The sequence below is a fragment of the Tachyglossus aculeatus genome, chromosome X4 (assembly GCF_015852505.1).
Source record: "Tachyglossus aculeatus isolate mTacAcu1 chromosome X4, mTacAcu1.pri, whole genome shotgun sequence".
Lineage (NCBI taxonomy): Eukaryota > Metazoa > Chordata > Mammalia > Monotremata > Tachyglossidae > Tachyglossus > Tachyglossus aculeatus.
Window position 1 is genome coordinate 47,209,762 of NC_052098.1, and position 22,680 is coordinate 47,232,441.

Below are 22,680 nucleotides of genomic sequence, written 5' to 3' on the forward strand. Positions count from 1 at the left end.
GTAAAGAACTCCTGAGACTTGGGAGCTGTTGAATTGTTTGACTTGACTGATTTTACTGGATCTAAATCCTGATGGAAATCCTAAACTCTAGTTTATTTTGTTGTTGTTGTTTTGTTTTATGATATTTGTTAGTAATAATAATAATTGTGGTATTTGTTAAGCGCTTACTACGTTCCAGGCACCGAACTAAGCACTGGAATGAATGGAATAAATGAATCAGACTGGACACGGTCCATGTCCCACATGGGGCTCACAGTCTTAATCCCCATTTTACAGGTGAAATTACTGGGGCAGAGAGAAGTTAAGTGACTTGCCCAGACCCCAGGCTCTATCTACTAGGCCTCACTGCTTCTCAGTAGCATTCTTTCTTTTCTCTTTGGCCTCAAGGCCCAGATTTTTTTTCCCCTTTGATACAGACAGTCCTCCTACAGAGAAGTTAAAAAGTGATCTTGTCAACTGTTGTTTCATTTAGAAATTAAGGGACAGGAGGAAGATGGTTTAAAAGCAGATGATGATGGCATTTATTAAGCACTTACTATGGGCAAAGCACTGTTCTAAGCGCTGGGGAGCTTTCAAGGTGATCAGGTTGTCATAGTCTTCATCCCCATTTTACAGATGAGGTAACTGAGGCCCAGAGAAGTGAAGTGACTTGCCCAAAGTCACACAGCTGACAATTGGCGTAGCTGGGATTTGAACCCATGACCTCTGACTCCAAAGCCAGTGCTCTTTCCATTGAGCCGTGCTGCTTCTCTACTAAATGAGATATAGTAATATGTGACCTCTGTCGCGCTGGGTGGATTTCAGGAAAGTTGTGGAAAACACAAAACCATATTTCTGGCCGTCTGCATTGACTCACACTTTCTCTGACACTGTGTCATTTATTAGCATTGCACAGGTAATCAATTTAACCAGTACCAGTTGTCTCTTAAGCTTCATTAATTGTAGTTCAGGCAGCTCTTGGGCCAAAATGGCATTTGAGTTGTTTTCTACCAAAAAAAAATCAGCTTTACAGCGCTAGCCTGTTTTATAGCGTTAACACCGGGGGCCCAAGGAAACTGTGGTGTGAGGAAATGGGGAACACTTTTCAGAGCCACAGTGGAGAGGGGAAAGGTTGGGGAGTTTAAAAAGCAGCCGGAGGGGAAAGGGAAGATTGCCTGATTGCCAGGCGTAGTTACCAGGGAAGCTATCTGCCATTTTAGTTCCAGTGAAGTAAAAGTTGGCTACCATGTTGTGGGATTTTTCTGATTTTTACATATGACTATATTAATGTAGCTGTAGAGGCATACTGCACGATGCAACCATAATGCATCCCTTGAAAACATACCTGAGTCGTGGACCCCTGTATCGCAGGGTATGTTTTCCCATAGATTTACTTGTTTAAAAATGGGCGGGGATCGCGCCTACCAACTCTGTTGTGTTGTACGTTACCAAGTGCTTAGTACCATCCTCTGCACTCAGTAAGCACTCAGTAAATACCAGGGATCGACTGATTAATTTTTCTTTTGTGTGGTATTTGTTAATCACTGTATTAAGCACTGGGGTAGATGCAAGCTAATCAGAGTAGACACAGTCCATGTCCCACATGGGGCTCACAGTCTTAATCCCTATTTTGCAGTTGAGGAAACTGAGGCACCGAGAAGTTAAGGGACTTGCCCAAGGTCACATAACAGAAATGTGGCAGAGCTGAGATTAGAACCCAAGTCCTTCTGACTCACTGGAGTATGTTCCTTCATTCATTCAGTCGTATTTATTGAGCGCTTAGTGTGCAGAGCACTTCTATCCACTAGGCCACACTGCTTCATTCATTCATTCAATTGTATTGAGCGCTTACTGTGTGCAGAGCACTTCTATCCACTAGGCCACACTGCTTCATTCATTCATTCATTCATTCAATTGTATTGAGCGCTTACTGTGTGCAGAGCACTTCTATCCACTAGGCCACACTGCTTCATTCATTCATTCATTCATTCAATTGTATTGAGCGCTTACTGTGTGCAGAGCACTGTCCTAAGCCCTTGGGAAGTCCAAGTTGGCAACATATAGAGACGGTCCCTACCCAACAGCGGGCTCACAGTCTAGCAGGGGGAGACAGACAACAAAACAAAACATATTAACAAAATAAAATAAATAGAATAAGCAGCACTGCTTCTCATTCATCGGTTGATTGAGCAGTTACTGTGTGCACAGCACTGTACTACTCTCTTAGATCATTCCAAAACCTCTGGAAAAATGTAAAGCTCCTTTATGTGCTATATATCATTACAGTACAACAGGACAACATAAAATAAGGTGTTATAATTATAAATTTTCCCAGAAAGCTGCAAAAGTGGAAGCTTGTTCTTCTAACTGTGGTTGTGGTTTTTCTACCAATGAAGAATTTGTCCAATTGAAATCAAACAACAGCTCTCTTGTCTTCATAAAGTACCTTTGTATCAGGCCAACTCCTCCTGAACACTTCTCACCTCCCTCTCCATCGGGGCGATCTTGAATCATTTTTATAAATTCATTTAACTTCCCTAAAATTGATGCAAGACTTCATAATCCAAAATGTTGGCTGGTGGTGGAGAGACCATTACATCTAACTAACAGCGCTTAGTACCATGCTCTGCACACCGTAAGTGCTCAATAAATCCGATTGAATGATTCTGTGCGGCCAGTGCTCCTTGTAGTGATTCGTTGGATTGTTGAGATGTCAAACAGTAATGGTTCTGTGTTGTGTGGGTTGTGTGTAAACCTTGAGTCTGCTTTTATTACTAATTTTACTTTATACAATTCTGGGTGACTGATTAAAAAACAATAAGTGATAGCAGTGTTCATGCAATAAAATTAGTTCCAATTTAGCAATTTGACTTAAGGCGTGGTTTGTGGGAACCTGTTGTGTTGTGAGTCAGGTCTGCCTGTATCCAATGACGTGAATGCTTGGACTTTTTCCTATTTATTATGCACTTACTGTGTGCTGAGCACTGTATCGAGCACTTGGGGTAGTACAATATAACAGTGTAACAGAGTCAGTGGACACATTCCCTGCCCACAAGGAGCTTACAGTCTAAAGGGGGAGACAGACTTTAATATAAATCAATTACGGATATGTACATAAGTGCCATGGAGCTGAGGGAGGGGTGAATAAAGGGAGTAAATCAGGGCAATGCCGACGGGAGTGGGAGAAGAGGAAATGAGGGCTCAGGGCAGGCCTCTTGGAGGGATGCGTTGCCAACTTGTACTTCCCAAGCGCTTAGTACAGTGCTCTGCACAGAGTAAGCGCTCAGTAAATATGATTGAATGAATGAATGTGCCTTCAGTAGAGCTTTGAAGGTTGGGAGCGTAATTGTGTCTCAGATTCAAAGAGGGTGGACGTTCGAGGCCAGAGGCAGAACTTGGGCGAGCGGTCGGCGGCAAGACAGACGAGACCGAGGTACCGTGAGTAGACTGGTATTAGAGGAAATATTAAGAAGCATCGTGGCTTAGCGGAAAGAGCTTGGGTGTCAAAGGTCGTGGGTTCTAATTCCGGCTCCGCCACTTCTCTGCTGTGTGACCGTGGGCAAGTCACTTGACTTTTCTGTTCCCCAGCTACCTCATCTGTAAAATGGGGATTAAGACCGTGAGCCCCACGTGGGACAACCTGATTACTTTGTATCTACCCCAGCGCTTAGAACAGTGCTCGGGCACCTAGTAAGCACTTCACAAATACCATTTCAAAAAAAGGAGTGAAGTACGTCGTCTGGGTTGTAATAGGAAATCAGGGAGTTACGGTAGCAGCGGACAAGGTGCTTAAGTGCTTTAAAGTCGATGGTAAGGAGTTCTGATAGCTGTGGAGGTGGATGGGCAACCACTAGAGGATTTTGAGGAGTTGGGAAACCTGAACAACATTTTTCTAGAACAGTGATCCAAGCAGCAGAGTGAAGCATGAACTGGAGTGGGGAGAAATAGGAGGCAGGGAGGTCAGCAAGGAGACTGATGCAGTAATCGAGGCAGGATAGGATAAGTGCTTGGATTAACATGCTGGCAGTTTGGATGGAGAGGAAAGGATGGTTTTGAGCAATGCTATGAAGGTTGAACTGAGCGGATTTAGCGATAGATTGAATATGTGGGTTGAATGAGAGAGATGAGTCACAGATAGAGCGAGTTTATGAGCCGGAGAGACAGGAAAGATGGTGGTTCTGTCTACAGTGAAGGAAAATAAGGGGGCAGAGAGGGTTTGGGTGGGAAGATAAAGAGTTCTATTTTGGTCATGTTAAGTTTGAGGTGTCAGCAGGGCATCCAGGTAGGGATGTCCTGAAGGCAGGAGGAAATGCGAGAGTGAGAGAGAGCAGGGCTGGAGATGTAGATTTGGGAATCATCCCCATCGAGGCCCCGGGAGCAAATGAGTTCTCCAAGGGAGTGTGTGTTGGTGGAGAATAGAAGGGAACCCAGAACTGAGCCTTGAGGGACTCCCACAGGTAGGGGGTGGGAGGCAGAAGAGGAGGAGGAGACTGAGAGTGAGCAGCCAGAGAGATAGGAGGAGAACCAGGTGAGGCCAGTGTCAGTGAAGACAAGGTTGGACAATGTTTCCAGGAGAAGGGGGTGGTCAGCAGTGTCAAAGGCAGCAGAGAGGTTGAGGAGGATTAGGATGGAGTAGAGGCCGTTGGATTTGGCAAGGAGGCGATCATTTGCGACCTTTGAGAGGGTGGTTTCTGTAGAGTGAAGGGGATGGAAGCCAGATTGGAGGGGGTCAAGGAGAGAATTGGAGGAGAGGAACTTGAGACAGCGGCTGTGGACAACTCACTCCAGGAGTTTGGAGAGGAATGGTAAGACAGAGATGGAGCGGTAACTGAAGAGAGCCATGGGATCAAAGGAAGGGTTTTTTTTAGGATAGGGGTGACATGGGCATGTTTGAAAGCAGTGGGGACGAAGCTATTAGAGGAAGAACGGTTGAAGATGGTGGTCAGGGTGGGGAGAAGGGAGGGTACAAGTGATCTGATAAAGTGTAAAGGGGTTGGAGGTGCAGGTGGAGGGGGTGGATTTTGAGAGAAAGCAGGTGATCTCCTCTTGAGCTATTGCTGGGAAAGAAGGGGGAGTTGAAGAAGAGGAGGGAGGGACTGGAGAGGAGCAGGGGAGATTTTAGGGAGGCAACTCCTGATGGTTTTCAGTTTTCTCAGTAAAATATGTGATCAGGTCAAGAGATGGGGAAGGCAGGGGGACAGGGGAGCTGAAGGAGGAAGTTAAATAAATAAAATAAAAAATAAATGATGGCATTTGTTGAGTGCTTACTGTGTGCAAAGCACTGTTCTAAGCACTGGGGGGGATACAAGGTGATCAGGTTGTCCCATGTGGGGCTCACAGTCTTCATCCCCATAAATGACAGGCAACTGTCAAGGGTGATGGGCATGAGTGTCAATAAGGATGGAGAAATAATTTTGCCGGGCAGAGTTAAAGCATGCAGGGATCTACCTTGTTGGTACAATCTCTCATCCTATTCCGACTAGATTACTGCGTCAGCCTCCTTTCTGATCTCCCATCCTCCTGTCTCTCCCCACTTCAGTCTATACTTCACCCTGCTGCCCGGATTATCTTTCTACAGAAATGCTCTGGGCATGTCACTCTCCTCCTCCCAAATCTCCAGTGGCTGCCTGTCAACCTTCGCAAGAAGCAAAAACTCTTCACTGTTTGGCTTCAAAGCTCTCCATCACCTTGCCCCCTCCTACCTCACCTCCCTTCGCTCCTTCTACAGCCCAGCCCACACACTCCGCTCCTCTGCCACTAACCTCCTCACTGTGCCTTGTTCGCGCTTGTCCGCTGTCGACCCCCGGCCCACGTCCTACCTCTGGCCTGGAATGCCCTCCCTCTACACATCGGCCAAACTAGCTCTGTTCCTCCCTTCAAAGCCCTACTGAGAGCTCACCTCTTCCAGGAGGCCTTCCCAGACTGAGCCCCCCCCTTTCCTCTGTTCCTTCTCCCCTCCACATCGCATCCACTCCCTCCCTCTGCCCTACCCCCTTCCCCTCCCCACAGCACTTGTGTATATTTGTTTATTACTCTATTTTATTACTATGTCCATGTGTATATATCTATAATGCTATTTATCTATTTTGATGGTATTGACATCTATCTACTTGTTTTGTTTTGTTGTCTGTCTCCCCCTTCTAATCCGTGAGCCCGTTTGGTAGGGATTGTCTCTATCTGTTGCCGAATTGTACTTTCCAGGCGCTTAGTACAGTGCTCTGCACACAGTAAGTGCTCAATAAATGCAATTGAATGAATGAATGAGATGCACGAGGTCGGCCTGATATCTAGGTTTCCGCCGGCAACGCTGTGTGGCTCGTGCACGGTAGCAAAGGAAGTGGACTGTGGAGGGGATCCAGGGCTGGGGGTTAGTGGTACGAGATCGACCAAGGGATGGGAGAGCAAGTTAGTTAAGTTCAGTAGAGAGGGTGGTGTTGAGGGAACCATTTGGTCACGAAGGGAAGGTTGTTTGGGTATGGAGGCCAAATGGGGCATGATGAGTTGAGAAAATCGGATGAGGTCAAAAGATCAGAGGTCTCTGTGGGGAAGGAGGTGTGTGGGAGAGAAAGCAGGTGAGGTTGTGATCAGGTCGAGGGATTTCAGAGTTGGTGACGATAGAGATTGTACAGCGTTTAGAGATGATGAAGATCAATTGTGTGTCCAAGTTATAGCCTTTCACGGCCCTCGGATCCATCACGGTCTATCCAAGTCACGCTCCAAAACACTGTGCTCCCTCAGGAGTGCCTGTACTTCCCAGTCTCCCAGACTGAAGCTTCACTCTTCTCAGGACCTCTCATTTCAGAGAAGCAGTGTGGCTCAGTGGAAAGAGCCCGGGCTTTGGAGTCAGAGGTCAGGGGTTCAAATCCCGGCTCTGCCAATTGTCAGCTGTGTGACTTTGGGCAAGTCACTTAACTTCTCTGGGCCTCAGTTCCCTCATCTGTAAAATGGGAATTAAGACTGTGAGCCCCCTTTGGGACAACCTGATCACCTTGTACCTCCCCAGCTCTTAGAACAGTGCTTTGCACATAGTAAGCGCTTAATAAATGCCATCATCGTCATTATTAGTATTAGATATAAAGCAAGAGATTCAGTTTCAGCCATCTGTACATAGGCCTTTGGCCACGGGCAGTAAAGAGGTACCTAAATCTGCTCTGTGGATCTGCACTCCAGCTGCTGAACTTCCATCTGTTAGATATCTCTCACTGTGCCTCGATCTCGCCTGTCCCGCCATCGACCCCTGGCCCACGTCCTACCTCTGGTCTGGAATGCCCTCCCTCCTCAAATCCACCAAACAGTCACTCTTCCCCCCTTCAAAGCCCTACTGAAGGCGCACCTCCTCCAAGAGGCCTTCCCAGACCAAGCCCCCCCTTTTCCTCAGCTCCCCCTCCCTCCCGTGTCACCTTGACTCGCTCCCTCTGCTCCCCCTCCCCACAGCACTTATGTATCGGTCTATAATTCTGTTTATTCATATCGATGCCTGTTTACTTATTTGATGTCTGTCTCCCCACCCAGACTGTAAGCCACTGTAGGCAAGGACTGTCTCTCTTTATGGCTAAATTGTACTCATTCATTCATTCAATCATATTTATTGAGCACTTACTGTGTGCAGAGCACTGTACTAAGCGCTTGGGAAGTACAAGTCGGCAACAGATAGAGACGGTCCCTACCCAACAACGGGCTCACAGTCTAGAAGGGGGGATGGCTCTCCAAGCGCTTAGTACAGTGCTCTGCACACAGTAGATACTAATGAATGATTGAATCTCAGCGTAGCTTGTCATAAGGGTCCTTTCACAGTTAATCAGTCGTTTTGTTCTGTTGTCTGTCTCCCCCTTCTAGTCTGTGAGCCCGCTGTTGGGTAGGGACCATCTCTATATTTTGCCAACTTGTACTTCCCAAGCACTTAGTACAGTGCTCTGCACACAGTAAGCGCTCAATATATACGATTGAATGAATGAATGAGTGCTTACTGTGTGTAGAACACTGTACTAAGAGCTTGGGAGAGTACAGTTCATTAGAGTTGGTAATCCCTGCCCACAAGAAATTTACAATCTACAGGGAGAAACTGACATTAAATTCACACAATTTGATTTGTCAGTGATTGATGACGGTTGAAGGAGGGGGGTAAAAATAATCGGAGGCATTTACTTACCCATAGGGCTCAGTGGTCGTGTCGGTGCTGATTCCTGTGGGATCCTAACCAACAGCAGGTACCCCTTCCTACAGCCCGTTCACAACACACATTTTCAAGGAACATATTTAGGAGTATATCCTGGGGTACACTGTATTGCTCTCAATCCCGAGTGGTCTGGATAGCCAAGCTTTAAGTTCATGAAGATTTATGGACGACCAACAATATTTTCAAGCTCCAAACCAAATTGGTATCAGCCTTTGAAACATATTTGCTTATAAAGCTCAAGAACTGTGCCTTCCCTATTTTTACTACTGCTTTGCTGAGCACTTACTGTAGGCAGAGCACTTGTGTTAGCCATTTGGGATGTAGAAAAACACAGTTGAAGACAGTCCCTGCCCGTAAAGAGCTTATAATCAAACGGGAAGACAAACCTAGAAAAATAACAAACTTTAAACATTGAAACTGATCTCTCCTTCCCCATCCCCAATCCGAAAACAGCTAATGTTAATGTTTTAATGATAGTAATAATTTTTTGTTAAGCACTTCCTATGTGCTAAGTGTTGGGATAGATGCAGTTGAAGTCAGACACAGTCCCCGTCTCTCTCAGGATTCACATTCTTTGCAAAGAGTTACGCTTCATGCTTCACCCGCCATTCGCTCCTGCGGAGGTTTTGGTGGTACTCCTAAAGGGGGGGAGCCTAGATCACAAGCCCCCAAAGAGTTCAGCCTTGATGGCAGAGAGGGTGTACCTTGCTCCCTGCTTCACTGTCCTAGCATGGGTTTTCCAAATAACACACTTGTTGCAGCAGGTCATTTTTTTGTGTTAAGTGCACCCTAGCTGCCTTGGTGAATATTTCCAGTTTGTGTCATTTGTGACAAAATGCATTTTTTTTTAGGGGGGGGGAGGAGGAGCGTTTAAAATGGCTAGGTATTCCATTTCCTGCTTCTCAGTTGCATTCATTCATTCATTCAATCAATCGTATTTATTGAGCGCTTACTGTGTGCAAAGCACTGTACTAAGCGCTGGGGAAGTACAAATCGGCAGCATATAGAGACAGTCCCTACCCAACAACAGGCTCACAGTCTAGAAGGGGGAGACCGACAACAAAACAAAACAGACAGGCTGCAATACTACTAGAATAAATAGAATTATAGCTGTATGCACATCATTAATAAAATAAATACAGTAAGTATGTACAGATAAAATAGAGTAATAAATATGTAGAAATATATACAAGAGCTGTGGTGAGAGGAAGGAGGTGGGGGCACGGGAGGGGCGATGGGGAGAAGGAGGAGGGGAGGGAAAAGGGGGGCTCAGTCTGGGAGAGGAAGAGAGTTCTGGGTGCGGATGGTCTTTCCAATTTTGGGGGCGGGGGTCTCTGGACTTAACGAGCAGCGGACATTCTGGCTGGCTTCCCTCATCTGGAAATGGCAGTCCACATGCCCCTCGTTTCCTGTGGCACATGTTTTCTCATTAGTGCTTACAGTGAGCCCAACACTGGACTCAGCTCTGAGGTACATACAAGCTGATTAAATTGGACACAGTTGATGTCTTAATTCCATTTTACAGATGAGTTGCCCATTGGGAACCCCTTTACAAAAGTGGGCGCAAAATGGACTTGTCGATGTGGTCAGCATGTCAGAAAATCAAAATGGTCACATGTCACAAAGTTGACATGTAAAGGAGGGGGGAATTAGAAGCCAGGTCCTCTGATTCCAGGCTCGCATCCTTTCTGTTAGCATTTCTGATTTGCTTGCTTGCATGCTTGGAATTCGCAGTCCATTCATTCATTCAGTCATTCATTCAGTCGTATTTATTGAGCACTTCCTATGTGCAGAGGACTGTACTAAGCTCTTGGGAAGTACAAATCGGCAACCTAGACTGTAAGCTCATCGTGGACAGGAAATTTATCTGTTATGTTATGTTCTTGTCCCCATGCACTTATTACAGTGTCCTGCACACAGTAAGCACTCAATAAATAGGACTGATTGATTCTTAATTTCTCCCTATCGCTTTCCTCAATCAATCAGTTGATACATGTATATATGTATATATGTTTGTACAGATTTATTACCCCATTTATTTTACTTGTACATATTTATTCTATTTATTTTATTTTGTTAATATGTTTTGTTTTGTTGTCTGTCTCCCCCTTCTAGACTGTGAGCCCGCTGTTGGGTAGGGACCGTCTCTAGATGTTGCCAGCTTGTACTTCCCAAGCGCTTAGTGCAGTGCTCTGCACACAGTAAGCACTCAATACATATGATTGAATGAATGAATGAATACAGGAAGAATGACGGTGCCTTGTACAGAGATGGGAAAGTCAGGGGGAAGACAGGTAGGAAGATAAGAAGTTCAGTTTTAGACATATTAAGTTTGAGGTGATGGGAGGACAGACATCCAAGTGGAGTTGTCCGGAAGGCAGGAGGAAATGTGAGACTACAGAGTCCAGGGAGAGAGATCAGGCCTGGAGATGTAGATTTGGGGATCATCCACATAGAGGTGGTAGTTGAATCCTTGGGAGCGAATGAGTTCTCCAAGGGGAGTGGGTGTAAATGGAGAATAGAAAGGGACCCAGGACTGAGTCTTGGGGGACACGCAGAGTTAGGGGGTGGGAGGCAGAGGAGGAGCCCAAGAAAGAGACTGAGAATGAGCAGCCAGAGAGATAGGGGGAGGACCTTCTAGACTGTGAGCCCACCGTCTCTATATGTTGCCAACTTGTACTTCCCAAGCGCTTAGTACAGTGCTCTGCACACAGTAAGCGCTCAATACATACGACTGAATGAATGAATGAATGAACCAGGAAGAACAGTGTGAAGCCGAGCTCGGATAGTGTTCCAGGAGAAGGGGTGGTCGACAGTGTCAAAGGCAGCTGAGAGGTTGAGGAGAATTAGGATGGAGGAGAGGTCATCATCATCATCATCAATCGTATTTATTGAGCGCTTACTATGTGCAGAGCACTGTACTAAGCGCTTGGGAAGTGCAAATTGGCAACATATAGAGACAGTCCCTACCCAACAGTGGGCTCACAGTCTAAAAGGTCATTAGATCTGGCAAGAAGGAACGGAGTGCCAGGCTAGAGGCAGAACGTGGGCTAGAGGTCGGTGGTGAGATAGACGGGATTGAGTTACAGCCAGTATGTTGGCATTAGAGGAGTCAAGTGTGCATCCTAGGTTGTAATAACAAACCAGAACGGTAAGGGAGGAGGGGGGAAGGTGATTGAGAGCTCTAAAGCCAGTGGTAAGGAGTTTCTGCTTGATATCTAGACTGTGAGCCCGCTGTTGGGTAGGGACCGTCTCTATATGTTGCCAACTTGTACTTCCCAAGCGCTTAGTACAGTGCTCTGCACACAGTAAGCGCTCAATAAATACGACTGAATGAATGTGGAGGTGGATGGGCAACCATTGGAGGGTTGTGAGGACTGGGTAAACATGGACTCCGCAGTTTTATAAAAAAAATGGTCTGGGCTGCAGGGTGAAGTCTGGACTGAAATGTGGAGAGACAAGGGAGACAAGGGACTGAGGAAGTAATCAAGACAGGATGAGATAAGTGCTTTGATCAACACGGTGGAAATTTGGAGGTAGAGGAAAGGGCAGATTTAACCATGTTGTGAAGGTTGAACTGACAGGATTTGCTGACAGATCGACTATATGAGTTAGATGAGTCGAAAATGCCTTGTGTGACACAGAGGATGGTGGTCCTCTCCACAGTGATGGGAAAGTCAGGAGGAGGGCAGAGTTTGTGTGGGAAGACAAGGAGTTCTGTTTTGGACATGTTAAGTTTGAGATGTCGGCAGGACATCCAAGTAGAGATGTCTTGAAGGCAGGAGGAAATGCGAGACTGCAGAGAGGGAGAGGTCAGAGCTGGAGGTGTAGATTTGGGAATTATCCACATGGAGCTGGTAGTTGGAGAAGCAGCATGGCTTAGTGGATAGAGCATCTACCTGGGAGTCAGAAGGTCCTGGGTTCCAATCCTGGCTCCGTCACATGTCTGCTGTGTGACCTTGGGCAAGTTTCTTAACTTTTCTGGGCCTCAGTTACCTCATCTATAAAATGGGGGTTAAGAGTGTGAGCCCCATGTGGGAGAGGGACTGTGTCCAACCTGATTAACTTGTCTCTACCCCGGCTCTTAGAACAGTGCTTGGCAAGTAGTAAGTGCTTAATAATAATAATGATGGTATTTGTTAAGCGCTTACTATATGCAAAGCACTGTTCTAAGCACTGGGGGGATACAAAGTGATCGGGGTGTAAGTGGAGAATAGCAGGGGACTCAGAACTGGGCACTGAGGGACTCCTGCGGGTCAAAAATGGGAGGCCGAGGAGCCTGCCGAAGAGACTGAGAATAAGTGGATGGAGAGGTAGGAGGAAAGTGGTTCCAGGAGAAGGGGGTGGTCTACAGTGTCGAAGGCAGCAGAGAGGTTGAAGAGGATGAGGATGGTGTCCCCTGGCCTTGGCAAGAAGGAGATCACAGTCTTGACAACCACAGCCTCTAGACTATAAGCTCGTTGTGTGCAGGAAATGTGTCTTCCAATCTGTTGCATGTATAATAATAATAATAATGATGGCATTTATTAAGCACTTACTATGTGCAAAGCACTGTTCTAAGCACTGGGGATGTTACAGGGTGATCAGGTTGTCCCACGTGGGGCTCACAGTCTCAATCCCCATTTTACAGATGAGGTAACTGAGGCACAGAGAAGTTAAGTGACTTGCCCAAAGTCACACAGCTGACAATTGGCGGAGCCAGGGTTTGACCCCATGACCTCTGACTCCAAAGCCCGTGCTTTTCTCCACTGAGCCACGCTGCTTCTCTGCGTGGCTTCTCTAATATGCTTCTCTGTATTTTCATTCATTCACTCAATCGTATTTATTGAGCGCTTACTGTGTGCAGAGCACTGGACTAAGCGCTTGGGCAGTACAAGTTGGCAACATATAGAGGCAGTCCCTACCCAACAGCGGGCTCACAGTCTAGAACGTATAAGTATTTTTATGTCATTTGTTAAGTGCTTACCGTGTGCTAGGGACCGCCTCTATATGTTGCCAACTTGTACTTCCCAAGCGCTTAGTACAGTGCTCTGCACACAGTAAGCGCTCAATAAATACGATCGAATGAATGAATGAATGCTAGGCACTCTACTGAGTGCTTGGGTAGATACAAGCTAATCAGGTTGGACCCGGCCCGTGTCTCACATGGGGCTCACAATCTTAATCCCTATTTTGCAGTGGAGGAAACTGAGGCACAGAGAAGTTTAGTGACTTGTCCGCGGTCACACAGCAGACTAGTGGCACAGCCGAGATTGGAACCCAGCTCCTTGTGGCTTCCATTAACCCACGCTGCTTCTCCCAAGTGCTTAGTACATTGCTCTGCCCACAGTAAAGCACTCAATAAATATGTGATTGATTAACTTGAACAGCTTTCCTGACTGCCTAATGGAAATATCTGGAAACCCTCTAGCCGTTGGTAGTCCAGCTGATTTCCAGTTTGTTTGTTTTCCTTGAAAACGTTGTTGCCAGGGTAGAGTTGGAAAAACAAAATGTTTGATGGGGTTGGGAGGGGATCCTCAAAATGAACACCTCGTATCGAGCAAAAACTCCTCACTCTGGGCTTCAGAGCTCTCCATCACCTCGCCCCCTCCTACCTCACCTCCCTTCTCTCCTACAGCCCAACCCACGCACTCCGCTTCTCTGCCGCCAACCTCCTCACCGGGCCTCGTTTCACCTGTCCCGCCATCGACCCCTGGCCCACATCCTACCTCTGGCCAGGAATGCCCTCCCTCCTCAAATCCTCCAAACAAATCACACCTCTCCCCTTCAAAGCCCTCCTGAAAGCTCACCTCCTCCAGGAGGCCTTCCCCGACTAAGCCCCCTTTTTCCTCAGCACCCCCTCCCACCCCACCTCGCCCCGACTTGCTCCCTTTGCCCTTCCCCCCTCCCCACCCCACAGCACTTGTGTATATATGTACATATCTATAATTTTATTTATTTATATTAATGCCTGTTTCACTTGTTCTGACGTGTGTGTATGTGTATATGTATATATATATATATATAAAATTCTGTTTTTATTTATGCTACTGAAGCCTGTATGCTTGTTTTGATATCTGCCTCCCCCCTTCTAGACAGTGAGCCAGTTGTGGGCAGGGATTGTCTCTCTTTGTTGCTGAATTGTACTTTCCAAGCGCTTAGTACAGTGCTCTGCACACAGTAAGAGCGCAATCCCTGTAAGCGCAAAGAGTAAGGCCCTGTTGAGAGTTCACCTCCTCCAGGAGGCCTTCCCAGACTGAGCCCCTTCCTTCCTCTCCCCCTCGTCCCCCTCTCCATCCCCCCCATCTTACCTCCCTCCCTTCCCCACAGCACCTGTATATATGTATATATGTTTGTACATATTTTTTTACTCTATTTATTTATTTAATTTCTTTCTACATATCTATTTTATTTTGTTAGTATGTTTGGTTTTGTTCTCTGTCTCCCCCTTTTAGACTGTGAGCCCACTGTTGGGTAGGGACTGTCTCTATATGTTGCCAATTTGTACTTCCCAAGCGCTTAGTACAGTGCTCTGCACATAGTAAGCGCTCAATAAATACGATTGATGATGATGATGATGATGATGATCCCGGCTCCTCCACTTGTCAGCTGTGTGACTTTGGGCAAGTCACTTTACTTCTCTGTGCTTCAGTTACCTCATCTGTAAAATGAGGCAAGACTGTGAGCCCCATGTGGGACAATCTGATTACTTTGTATCCTCCCAGCGTTTAGCACATAGCGCTTAACAAATGTCATAATTATTATTATTATTATTAGTAATAAATATGATCGAATGAATGAACTTTTAATAAATGCTGGCCCTTGATAAGGAGCTTTTGTTGTCTTAACTGGCAAGGACATAGGCAGAGAACAAATTAGAGTCCAAGCCTTAGTAAGGGGCATTTAAAGGAGGAGACGGTCTCAAAAAAAAAAAAAAAACCAGATTCCCCAGTCAAGGTCGTGGTGATGATCTAAACAGCCTTAATGCTGTGAAATTTTAAACTCCCCCTCCACTTGATTTCTTGTAGGTTCTGCCAAATTTCTTTCAGATTATGGCCCTAGTGGTCCTTTGCCTATTTACTTGACTAGGTGCTGTTTTATTTCCCAAAAAGAGTAAGTTGGGAATTTGATTTTGTGTTTCTCCTTTCTCTTTGTCACTAGGAAGAATTTAAAGCCGGGTTGCAGCACCAGAGCAATGATGCCTTCGTCCATCCGATCAGACGCGGGGGAAGAATTAGAATCTTTTTTTTTAAGGTTTCCTGATCTGGATTTGAAAGATACAGACTCTATTACTCCCATCAGCAACCTCAAAGCAGAATTAGATGCCAGCATGAGGAAGAAGTATACATTTGCAAAGAAAAAGGTAAAATTACCCTTGATATACTCCACCCTATTAAGCATAACGATCACCATTGGCAGCTACATGTATTGAGTGCCTGCTGTGTGCCGAGCACTGTGCTAGCGCCTTCGGGACAAAAAATTAGAAGTGAAAAACTTCAAGTCCCTACCTTCAGGTAATCACAGCCTGATGGGGGTAAACTGATTGCCAGGTATAAAATGTCAGACTAAGACTAGACACCGGTGACAAAAAAGAAAAGAAAGCCATGAAGAATAAATCAACAGTTCTCCACTTGAGTGCTCGGGTGGCTAATGAGGTATGACCATGGTTCATCTACTGTAGTAGTTGTACAACAGCAACTCTCTTGTGCTTTCTCCTGCAGCTCTTTTCATTTCCTCTCCGTTGTGCCAAACCCTTTCACTCCAATTTCAGCACAGCTGTTCAATAAAAAAAAAAAAAAGCAAAACTCCACTCTATCAGTGTGCTATTCTTTTTCAGTGCTAAGCGATATTTATTTACTTTTTCCTCGGTGCTTTCAGAGCAGTGTCTATCTTTTTTGGCTCCTGTAAAGTCTCAAGCAAACTAATCTTTGCCGTCTTATAGCAGTTAGTTCTCATTTTCCAGCCATTTAATGCAGTGTCCAAGTACAGTGTGGCTTGTTGTAAACTCTATCCCATTGTAAAATGCGGGTTGTTAGTAATAGCCTGTAGACCACCAGTGCCAGTATTCTCCTTGTAGCGTGGAACAGAGCGAAATGCTAGATGATACGTAGGAGAAGATGTATTGTCATTATTCCTGCACAGTGTCGGAAGGTCGGGCAGAAGTGAGACCTGAAGAGCGTATGGTTCGACCTAGAGCAGGATGTTGGGCTGGCTGTCAGCCAGTATATTCCCAGCTCACTGGACAGTGCTGCCAGAGGACAAGAAGTGGTCTCCAAACCACCAAGACACCTCCATGTCAGGCTTCTGGGGAACAAAGAGTACAAAGACAGAGGAACTCCACGTCAGTGTTTTCCAGCAGCTCTGCCAGAAGAGAGAATCCAGTGGAAGCAGTAAATGTGTTGGGGTTTCTCTGTGATGCTATTTCCCAGAAAGCCAGCAAGACACCGAGGATGGCTCATCAGTGCTACCGTGACTGGCTCAATGAACGTGTTTCAGATCGAAGGACCATTGGCAGCAAGACAGGCAGCACCTGGCTGATGACAGCTCATTGCACTGACAAAAGAGGGGGCTTATGGGAGCTGACATGGCATGCAAACGAGTTTTAAGGACCTTGGTGATAACGTGGTCGAATACCGAAGTTGAAGAGAGCCAAGACTACGCAGACTCTCACCCTGCTAAAGACGTCAAGGACTCTTCTGCATCACTGAAGAAGTTTTAGGTCCCTGTGTAGTCACAGCACTTCTGAAGAGTGAAGAGAGCTCCAGCTTCAGTATGGACAATGAAGGATTCTCTAAAGGTGGGTATGGGGCATGCTAGATGATCACTCTGGTGGCTGCTCCCAGAAACCCTCTGGACAGACTTGTCCTGGGAAGGCCAGCCCCTCTCCCCTCCAGTTTCCCTCCTGATGATGCCTTGCTGGGAAGACCTCAGAGATTCATGTCAGGTAAGCCGACTTGGCCTGGACCAGGGTAACAACCTCCCCACCTCCGCCCCCCGCCGCCATCCACCCATCGACACAACCAATAGGATTCCCATTCCCAAAAAAGCCAATAAGGGCTCCGTCCTCCCCAGGATCAACAGGGAAGGGCGTTCTCACCCTAGAGCTCTTCAAGAGTTCCCTAGTTGTAGTTTCCTTGGGCCTACCCTTTTTTTCCTCCCCTGTCCCCCCTCCCTCCATATACCCCCACCAATTCCATGTAACAGAGGAGTTCCAAAAGATTGCAGGAGTGCTGAGGATCTTGTAAACAGAAACAAATAGGAAGAAGAAACAAAGGGCGTGAGGTCAAAGTAATTATCTCCCTTATATGGATGTAACGCTCCTTCCTTTTTCAAGAGGATGCTACCAATGGTAAGATCCTATCCTGTGTGTTTGAAAAGGCTAACAGATATACTCAACTGCACTGTTTGCACTTAAGAATAGATCTTAGCTGTACTAATGGGGCGTCCCACATGAGACATGGCTCACTTTTCAAGCCTGCCTCTTGGTAACTTGATCTTCAGGGAAACCTTAGCTTGAGGAGAGCCACCCATCTCCCAGTTCCTACCCACCAAGCTGGTCTGTCTGCTGCCATGGTCTACCAGTAGTTCTCTGCTAGTGCTTCGTGGTATTACTTAAGATTGGGTTTCACTGTCTTCAGATGGTTAACTTAACCACCACCCCCCCAACCCATCACCGCTCCGACCTGGCTTGTGTGGTACCTATTCTCGTCCATGTCTCAAGTAGTCTTATGTTGCTGTAAGCATTGTTTCAGTGCAGGTGATTTGTTTGCATTCCAGGGGCTCATCGTTGGTCATTTTGTCGTGTATTTTGGGTAAAGTATGGTTCATAGCTAGTGCTGGGGAAACTGCAGAGAAGCTGTAGCAGATCCAGGTTTCACAGCCATATAGGACACCACAGCAGCCTTGTAGACCTTCAGTTTGATGTGACGTTGTTGCCCGATTGTCACCGCACTCGGGTTTGTGGTCATCTGCCTCCAGCCAGGCTGCACTGTGGTAGTTTTGGGGTTTTTGGGGGGGCTTTCTGTCTCTTTGTCTATCCTCGCATTGGTAGACAGCATACTGCCCAAGCAGCAGAATTGAGAAACTCCTTTATAAGCCCTCTGTTGTTGATGAAAGTCTTAGTTGTTCGTGGGGTTTTCTGGTGCAACTGCTTCGCAACTTTAATTTTCTTTGGACTTATTGGCAATCTGTCATGCTGTATTGAGTTTGTAAAGTGAGTCACAATCATTTACGTGTCTTGCTGAGCATGAACATCTGGGTCACAGGCATCCGCATGCAGCAATTCCTGAATGACTGGCTCTAAGACTCTTGATGATGTTCGTAGTCTCCTGAGCCGAATACTTTTCCTGGTGGATGGGAAACGCGATCTGCCTCTAGCTTCCAGATCCGACTCGGCGTCCTCAAAAAGAGTAGCCTCAAATAAGTTGAACAGAAAAGGACTTACTGAACAGCACTGGTTGCTTCTCACAGTGATTAAGAAGCGGATCAGGCAGGTACTTCCAACTCTGGCCGTCAGCCACGTCAGATGTGGAATAGCTTAGGGATCTTGATGAATTTCTCCAGACTGGAAATTGCCTGGCAAATTTTAACTAAGATCTGGTCTGTGTTGTAATAGGCTTTTGTAAGGTCCACGCACACAGTGTAGAGGTCTTCGTGTTGCTCTCTGCACTTCTCCTTTATTTCATGCTGCCGAGATTTTAACTGTAATGTTGCACTTTTGTCTGAAGCCACGTCGTCTCTTTTCGAGGCTACTGGCTAGAACCTTGCCCGTAGTGGAAAGAGGGGAGATTCCCTGAGAGCTCTCCTTTCTGAAGGTGGTGATATCGGTGGTCCCCTTGAAGTCTAGTGGCATTTTTCTCACTGTTGAGTTGTCGTGTTCATTCATTGAGGAAGAGCTCATGCAGATGTCTGAGATGTAGATCCCCTCCTTACTTGCTGATTTGGGCAAGAATCCCAGCAGATCGGAGTGCTTTTCATGGCTTTGACTGCGGGGATTACACCGAGGTCAGAGTTATAGTCACATCTCCAATTTGGGCCCATTTTTTTTGCACATTGAAGGGCCTCCACAGGTGGAAGGCACGTTCGGGTGTTCACTGTACTGTTCTTGCCATCCCTGCAGGATTCATTCTTTTTCAGTGATGATAGTGATTCCATTTGCACTTTTAATCTGTCATTTTCATCAAACCAGTCCTGATGCTGTCTCTGTCATACCCACAGTCTCGATGGCTGCCTAAAGAGCGCCTCCTTAAAGGCTCCATTCGCTCTTCAAAGCATCAATTCTTGTAGCTGGTAGACCTTGCTCCGGTAAGGCTGTTGTGATGTCACAAGTTGTCTTGCAGGGGTTTTTTCTTTTCTGGGAGCTTGATATTTAGCTTTCTTGATGGTGTGGATACTGCTTTGCAATGTATTGTTTACGCTGATAGTTGCAGTTTGGGAGCGTATGAGAGTCAACAGTCGGTCCAACACTTGAGCACTAGAATGGCTGCAGTAATAATAATGGTGATATGTGTTAAGCGCTTACTATGCGCCAGGCACTGTTCTAAGCGCTGTACATCTTGCCGAATCCTGCTGGCAGACGACCAGGTGTTCAGTCCTTTTCATTGAGCAGAAAAGTTAGAGCGTTGCTTTTTAGCTTCCCAGTCTCATGAGGACCGATCCATGCTTTTCATCCCTACCTACCTTTGCAGTGAAATCTTCCATTATGATGAATTTGCCAGTCTCTGGAGCTGCTGCCCAGATCCCGTCTTCCTCGCTAGATTGTAAGCTCTTTGAAGGCAGGGATCATGTCTATTGTCATCTGCTGTTGTACTCTCTGAAGCACGTGTATAGTGCTCAGCACCCAGTAAGCAGTCAGTAAATACTATTGATTGCTTGATCCTTATAGAATTTTTCTCCATTCCTATTTGTTGGTGGAGCCTGTGTGCTAACGGTGATAGCAAAACACTCTGGTTTAGGTGCAGATGTAAAGGTGGGTGTAGGGACGTCCGTCCCTCACTTTACCCTTTTGGCAAACTTGGGAGGCCCAAGGCTGAGGATTGCCTGATTGCCACTTCGGAGGAGGAGAGGCCTCATCAGAAGCTGTATCCAGCTCTGTGAGAAATCTTTAACCAGGTACTTAATTTGCTGTCAATGCCACAGTGTTAACCCTTTACCTGACCAATTCATGAGCCATAGCAGTTCCTTACAGCTGCAGAGGTGTTAGCTTCTCCGCCAGTTGTGGCTACAGGTTCAGACTCCAGCTCCTAGGTCTGACTGCAGCTTCTTGACAACTCACCACAAAAAGATTAGTGTTTGACACGGTCAAGCCCAACCTGACACTCCATTCCAGAAAGAAATTCCTTCCTCAGACTGGGCTGATCTACCTTCCACCTCAGAATGTGTTTCCTCAAACTGAAAGCAGTAGCCTTAATAACAGTGGGGCCTTCAAGTTCCAGTTTTCCCCTCTGCCCCTCCTTTCCTGGGGAGGAAACATCTCAGTGGTTACAACCTAGCCAGTTGGGCCACTCTGCACTTGAAGCCCCTCCCTGACCCTCAGTCTTCCAGGAAGGCAGCCCCGAACACACATATATACAAAGGATTACAGATCTAGGGAAGAGTTCAAACATTTTTTGCAGCCCACAGTACTCTCACCCATTCAGAATGAGATGGCGGGACTTTACGGTTCCGTGAGGTCAGTTGCTTCCCAAATCAACCTTCTGACTTCACTGCCACAGGAGGGCCCGCTTGAAGGGCATTATAGGACACCACATTCCAAGAGTTAGGACTCCTAGGAGGAGGGGGAATTTCTCTGAGGAGGCCTTGCAACGGGGGGGAGGAGGTGGAGGGGAGGAAGAGTGCCCCCATGTTCGAACCATCCAACTTGATAGATTTTTATCCTGAAGCTGGAGAGGGCAGGAGTAGTGAAATCTCTGCCCCAAAAACTCAGAGAAAGGACTTCAGCCTAACTGAACACAGCAGAGTCCCCTTCGTAACTGACACAGCAGAGTCCCCTGTCAGTAGTTTCACACACACACACACACACACCCACACACACACACCCCCCCCCCCCACACACCCTCACACACCCCCGGCAGGCTGCAACGCAATTCCTCTCCCAGAAAGGCAGAAAAATTGTATCTCTTTATTCCCACCCAGCAAGTCAGTCATCCTGGGGAGGTTCATGCAGCATTTCGCTGTATCACTTTCTCCAAGACCTGTAACATAAGCTCTCATAGAGCATTTCATGCTCTAAATTCTTCAGCCAGAGCTGCCAGATCTTGGCCTATCTGATAAAATGCCAACAGAAAATACTGGGCACCGTCAGAGACCATTTGTTCCATCCACCAAAAGGGAGCTGTTTAAGACATGCGTGATGCCACTGAAGACTTGGCAGAACAGCACAATGAGCTGATTGATTAGATATTAGGGAGTGATTAGAGGAGCCAGAGTAGCGAGATGAGATAGGAGGGGGCAAGGTGATTGAATGCTTTAAAGCCGTTGGTGAGGAGTTTCCATTTGATGCAGAGGTGGAAGGGCAACCACTGGAGTTACTTGAGGAATGGGGAAACATGGCCTGAACGTTTTTGTAAAAAAATTATTTGGGCAGCAGAGTGAAGTACAGACTGGAGCAGTGAAACACAGGAGGCTGGGAGGTCAGCAAGGAGGCTAATATAGTAATCAAGGTGGGATAGGATGAATGATTGGATTGACATGGTAGCAGTTTGGAGGGAGAGGAAAGGGCAGATTTTAATGATGCTCTGAAGGTCAAACTGAAAGGATTTAGTGATGGATTGAATATGTGGGTTGAATGTGAAAGAGGAGTCAAGGATAACCCCAAAGTTATGGGCTTGTGAGACAGGAAGAACAGTGGTGCCAACTACAGTGATGGGAAAGTTGGGGAAAGGTTTTGGGTAGGAAGATAAATTCCGTTTTAGACATATTAAACTTTAGGTGACAGAAGGATATCCAAGTAGAGATTTCTTGAAGGCAGGAGGAAACGCGGGGCTACTGACAGGGAGAGAGAGATTGAGGCTGGAGATGTAGTTTTGGGTATCATCTGCTTGTAGATATGGTATTTAAAGCCATGTGAGCGAATGAGTTCTCCAAGGGAGTGGGTGTAGATGGAGAATAGAAGGGGTCCCAGTACTGAGCCTGGAGGTACATCCACAGTTAGGGGTTGGAAGGCAGAGGAGAAGGAGGAGACTGAGATTGAGCAGCCAGAGAGATAGGCGGAGAACCAGGAGAGGACTGTCAGTGGAGCCAGGTTGGTTAATGTTTCCAGGAGAAGAGGGTGGTCGACAGTGTCGAAGGCAGCTGAGAGGTCGAGGTGGATTAAGATGGAGTGGAGGTCATTGGATTTGGCAAGAAGGAGATCATTGGTGACCTTTCAGAGGGCGGTTTCTGTGGAGTGAAGGGGACGAAGCCAGATTGGAGGGGGTCAAGGAGAGAATTGGAGGAGAAGAACTTGAGACAGCGGGTGTAGACAACTCCCCCAAGGAGTTTGGAGGGAGGAGGTAGGAGGGAGATGGAGAGATAACTGAAGGGAACCATGGGCTCAAGGGAAGGTT

General features: G+C 46.6%; 1 protein-coding gene across 2 annotated transcripts in view; it reads left to right on the forward strand.

Annotated features, from left to right (window-relative positions):
* The window catches only part of TSTD2 (thiosulfate sulfurtransferase like domain containing 2), a 78,571-nt gene that overhangs the window by 29,026 nt on the left and 26,865 nt on the right, over nt 1–22,680 (forward strand). For both annotated transcript variants that reach the window (XM_038769783.1, XM_038769782.1), the window contains one exon: nt 15,296–15,497. In XM_038769783.1, the coding sequence (XP_038625711.1) occupies nt 15,330–15,497 (168 nt within the window). In that variant the 5' untranslated portion in view covers nt 15,296–15,329. The remainder of the gene's footprint in view (nt 1–15,295; nt 15,498–22,680) is intronic.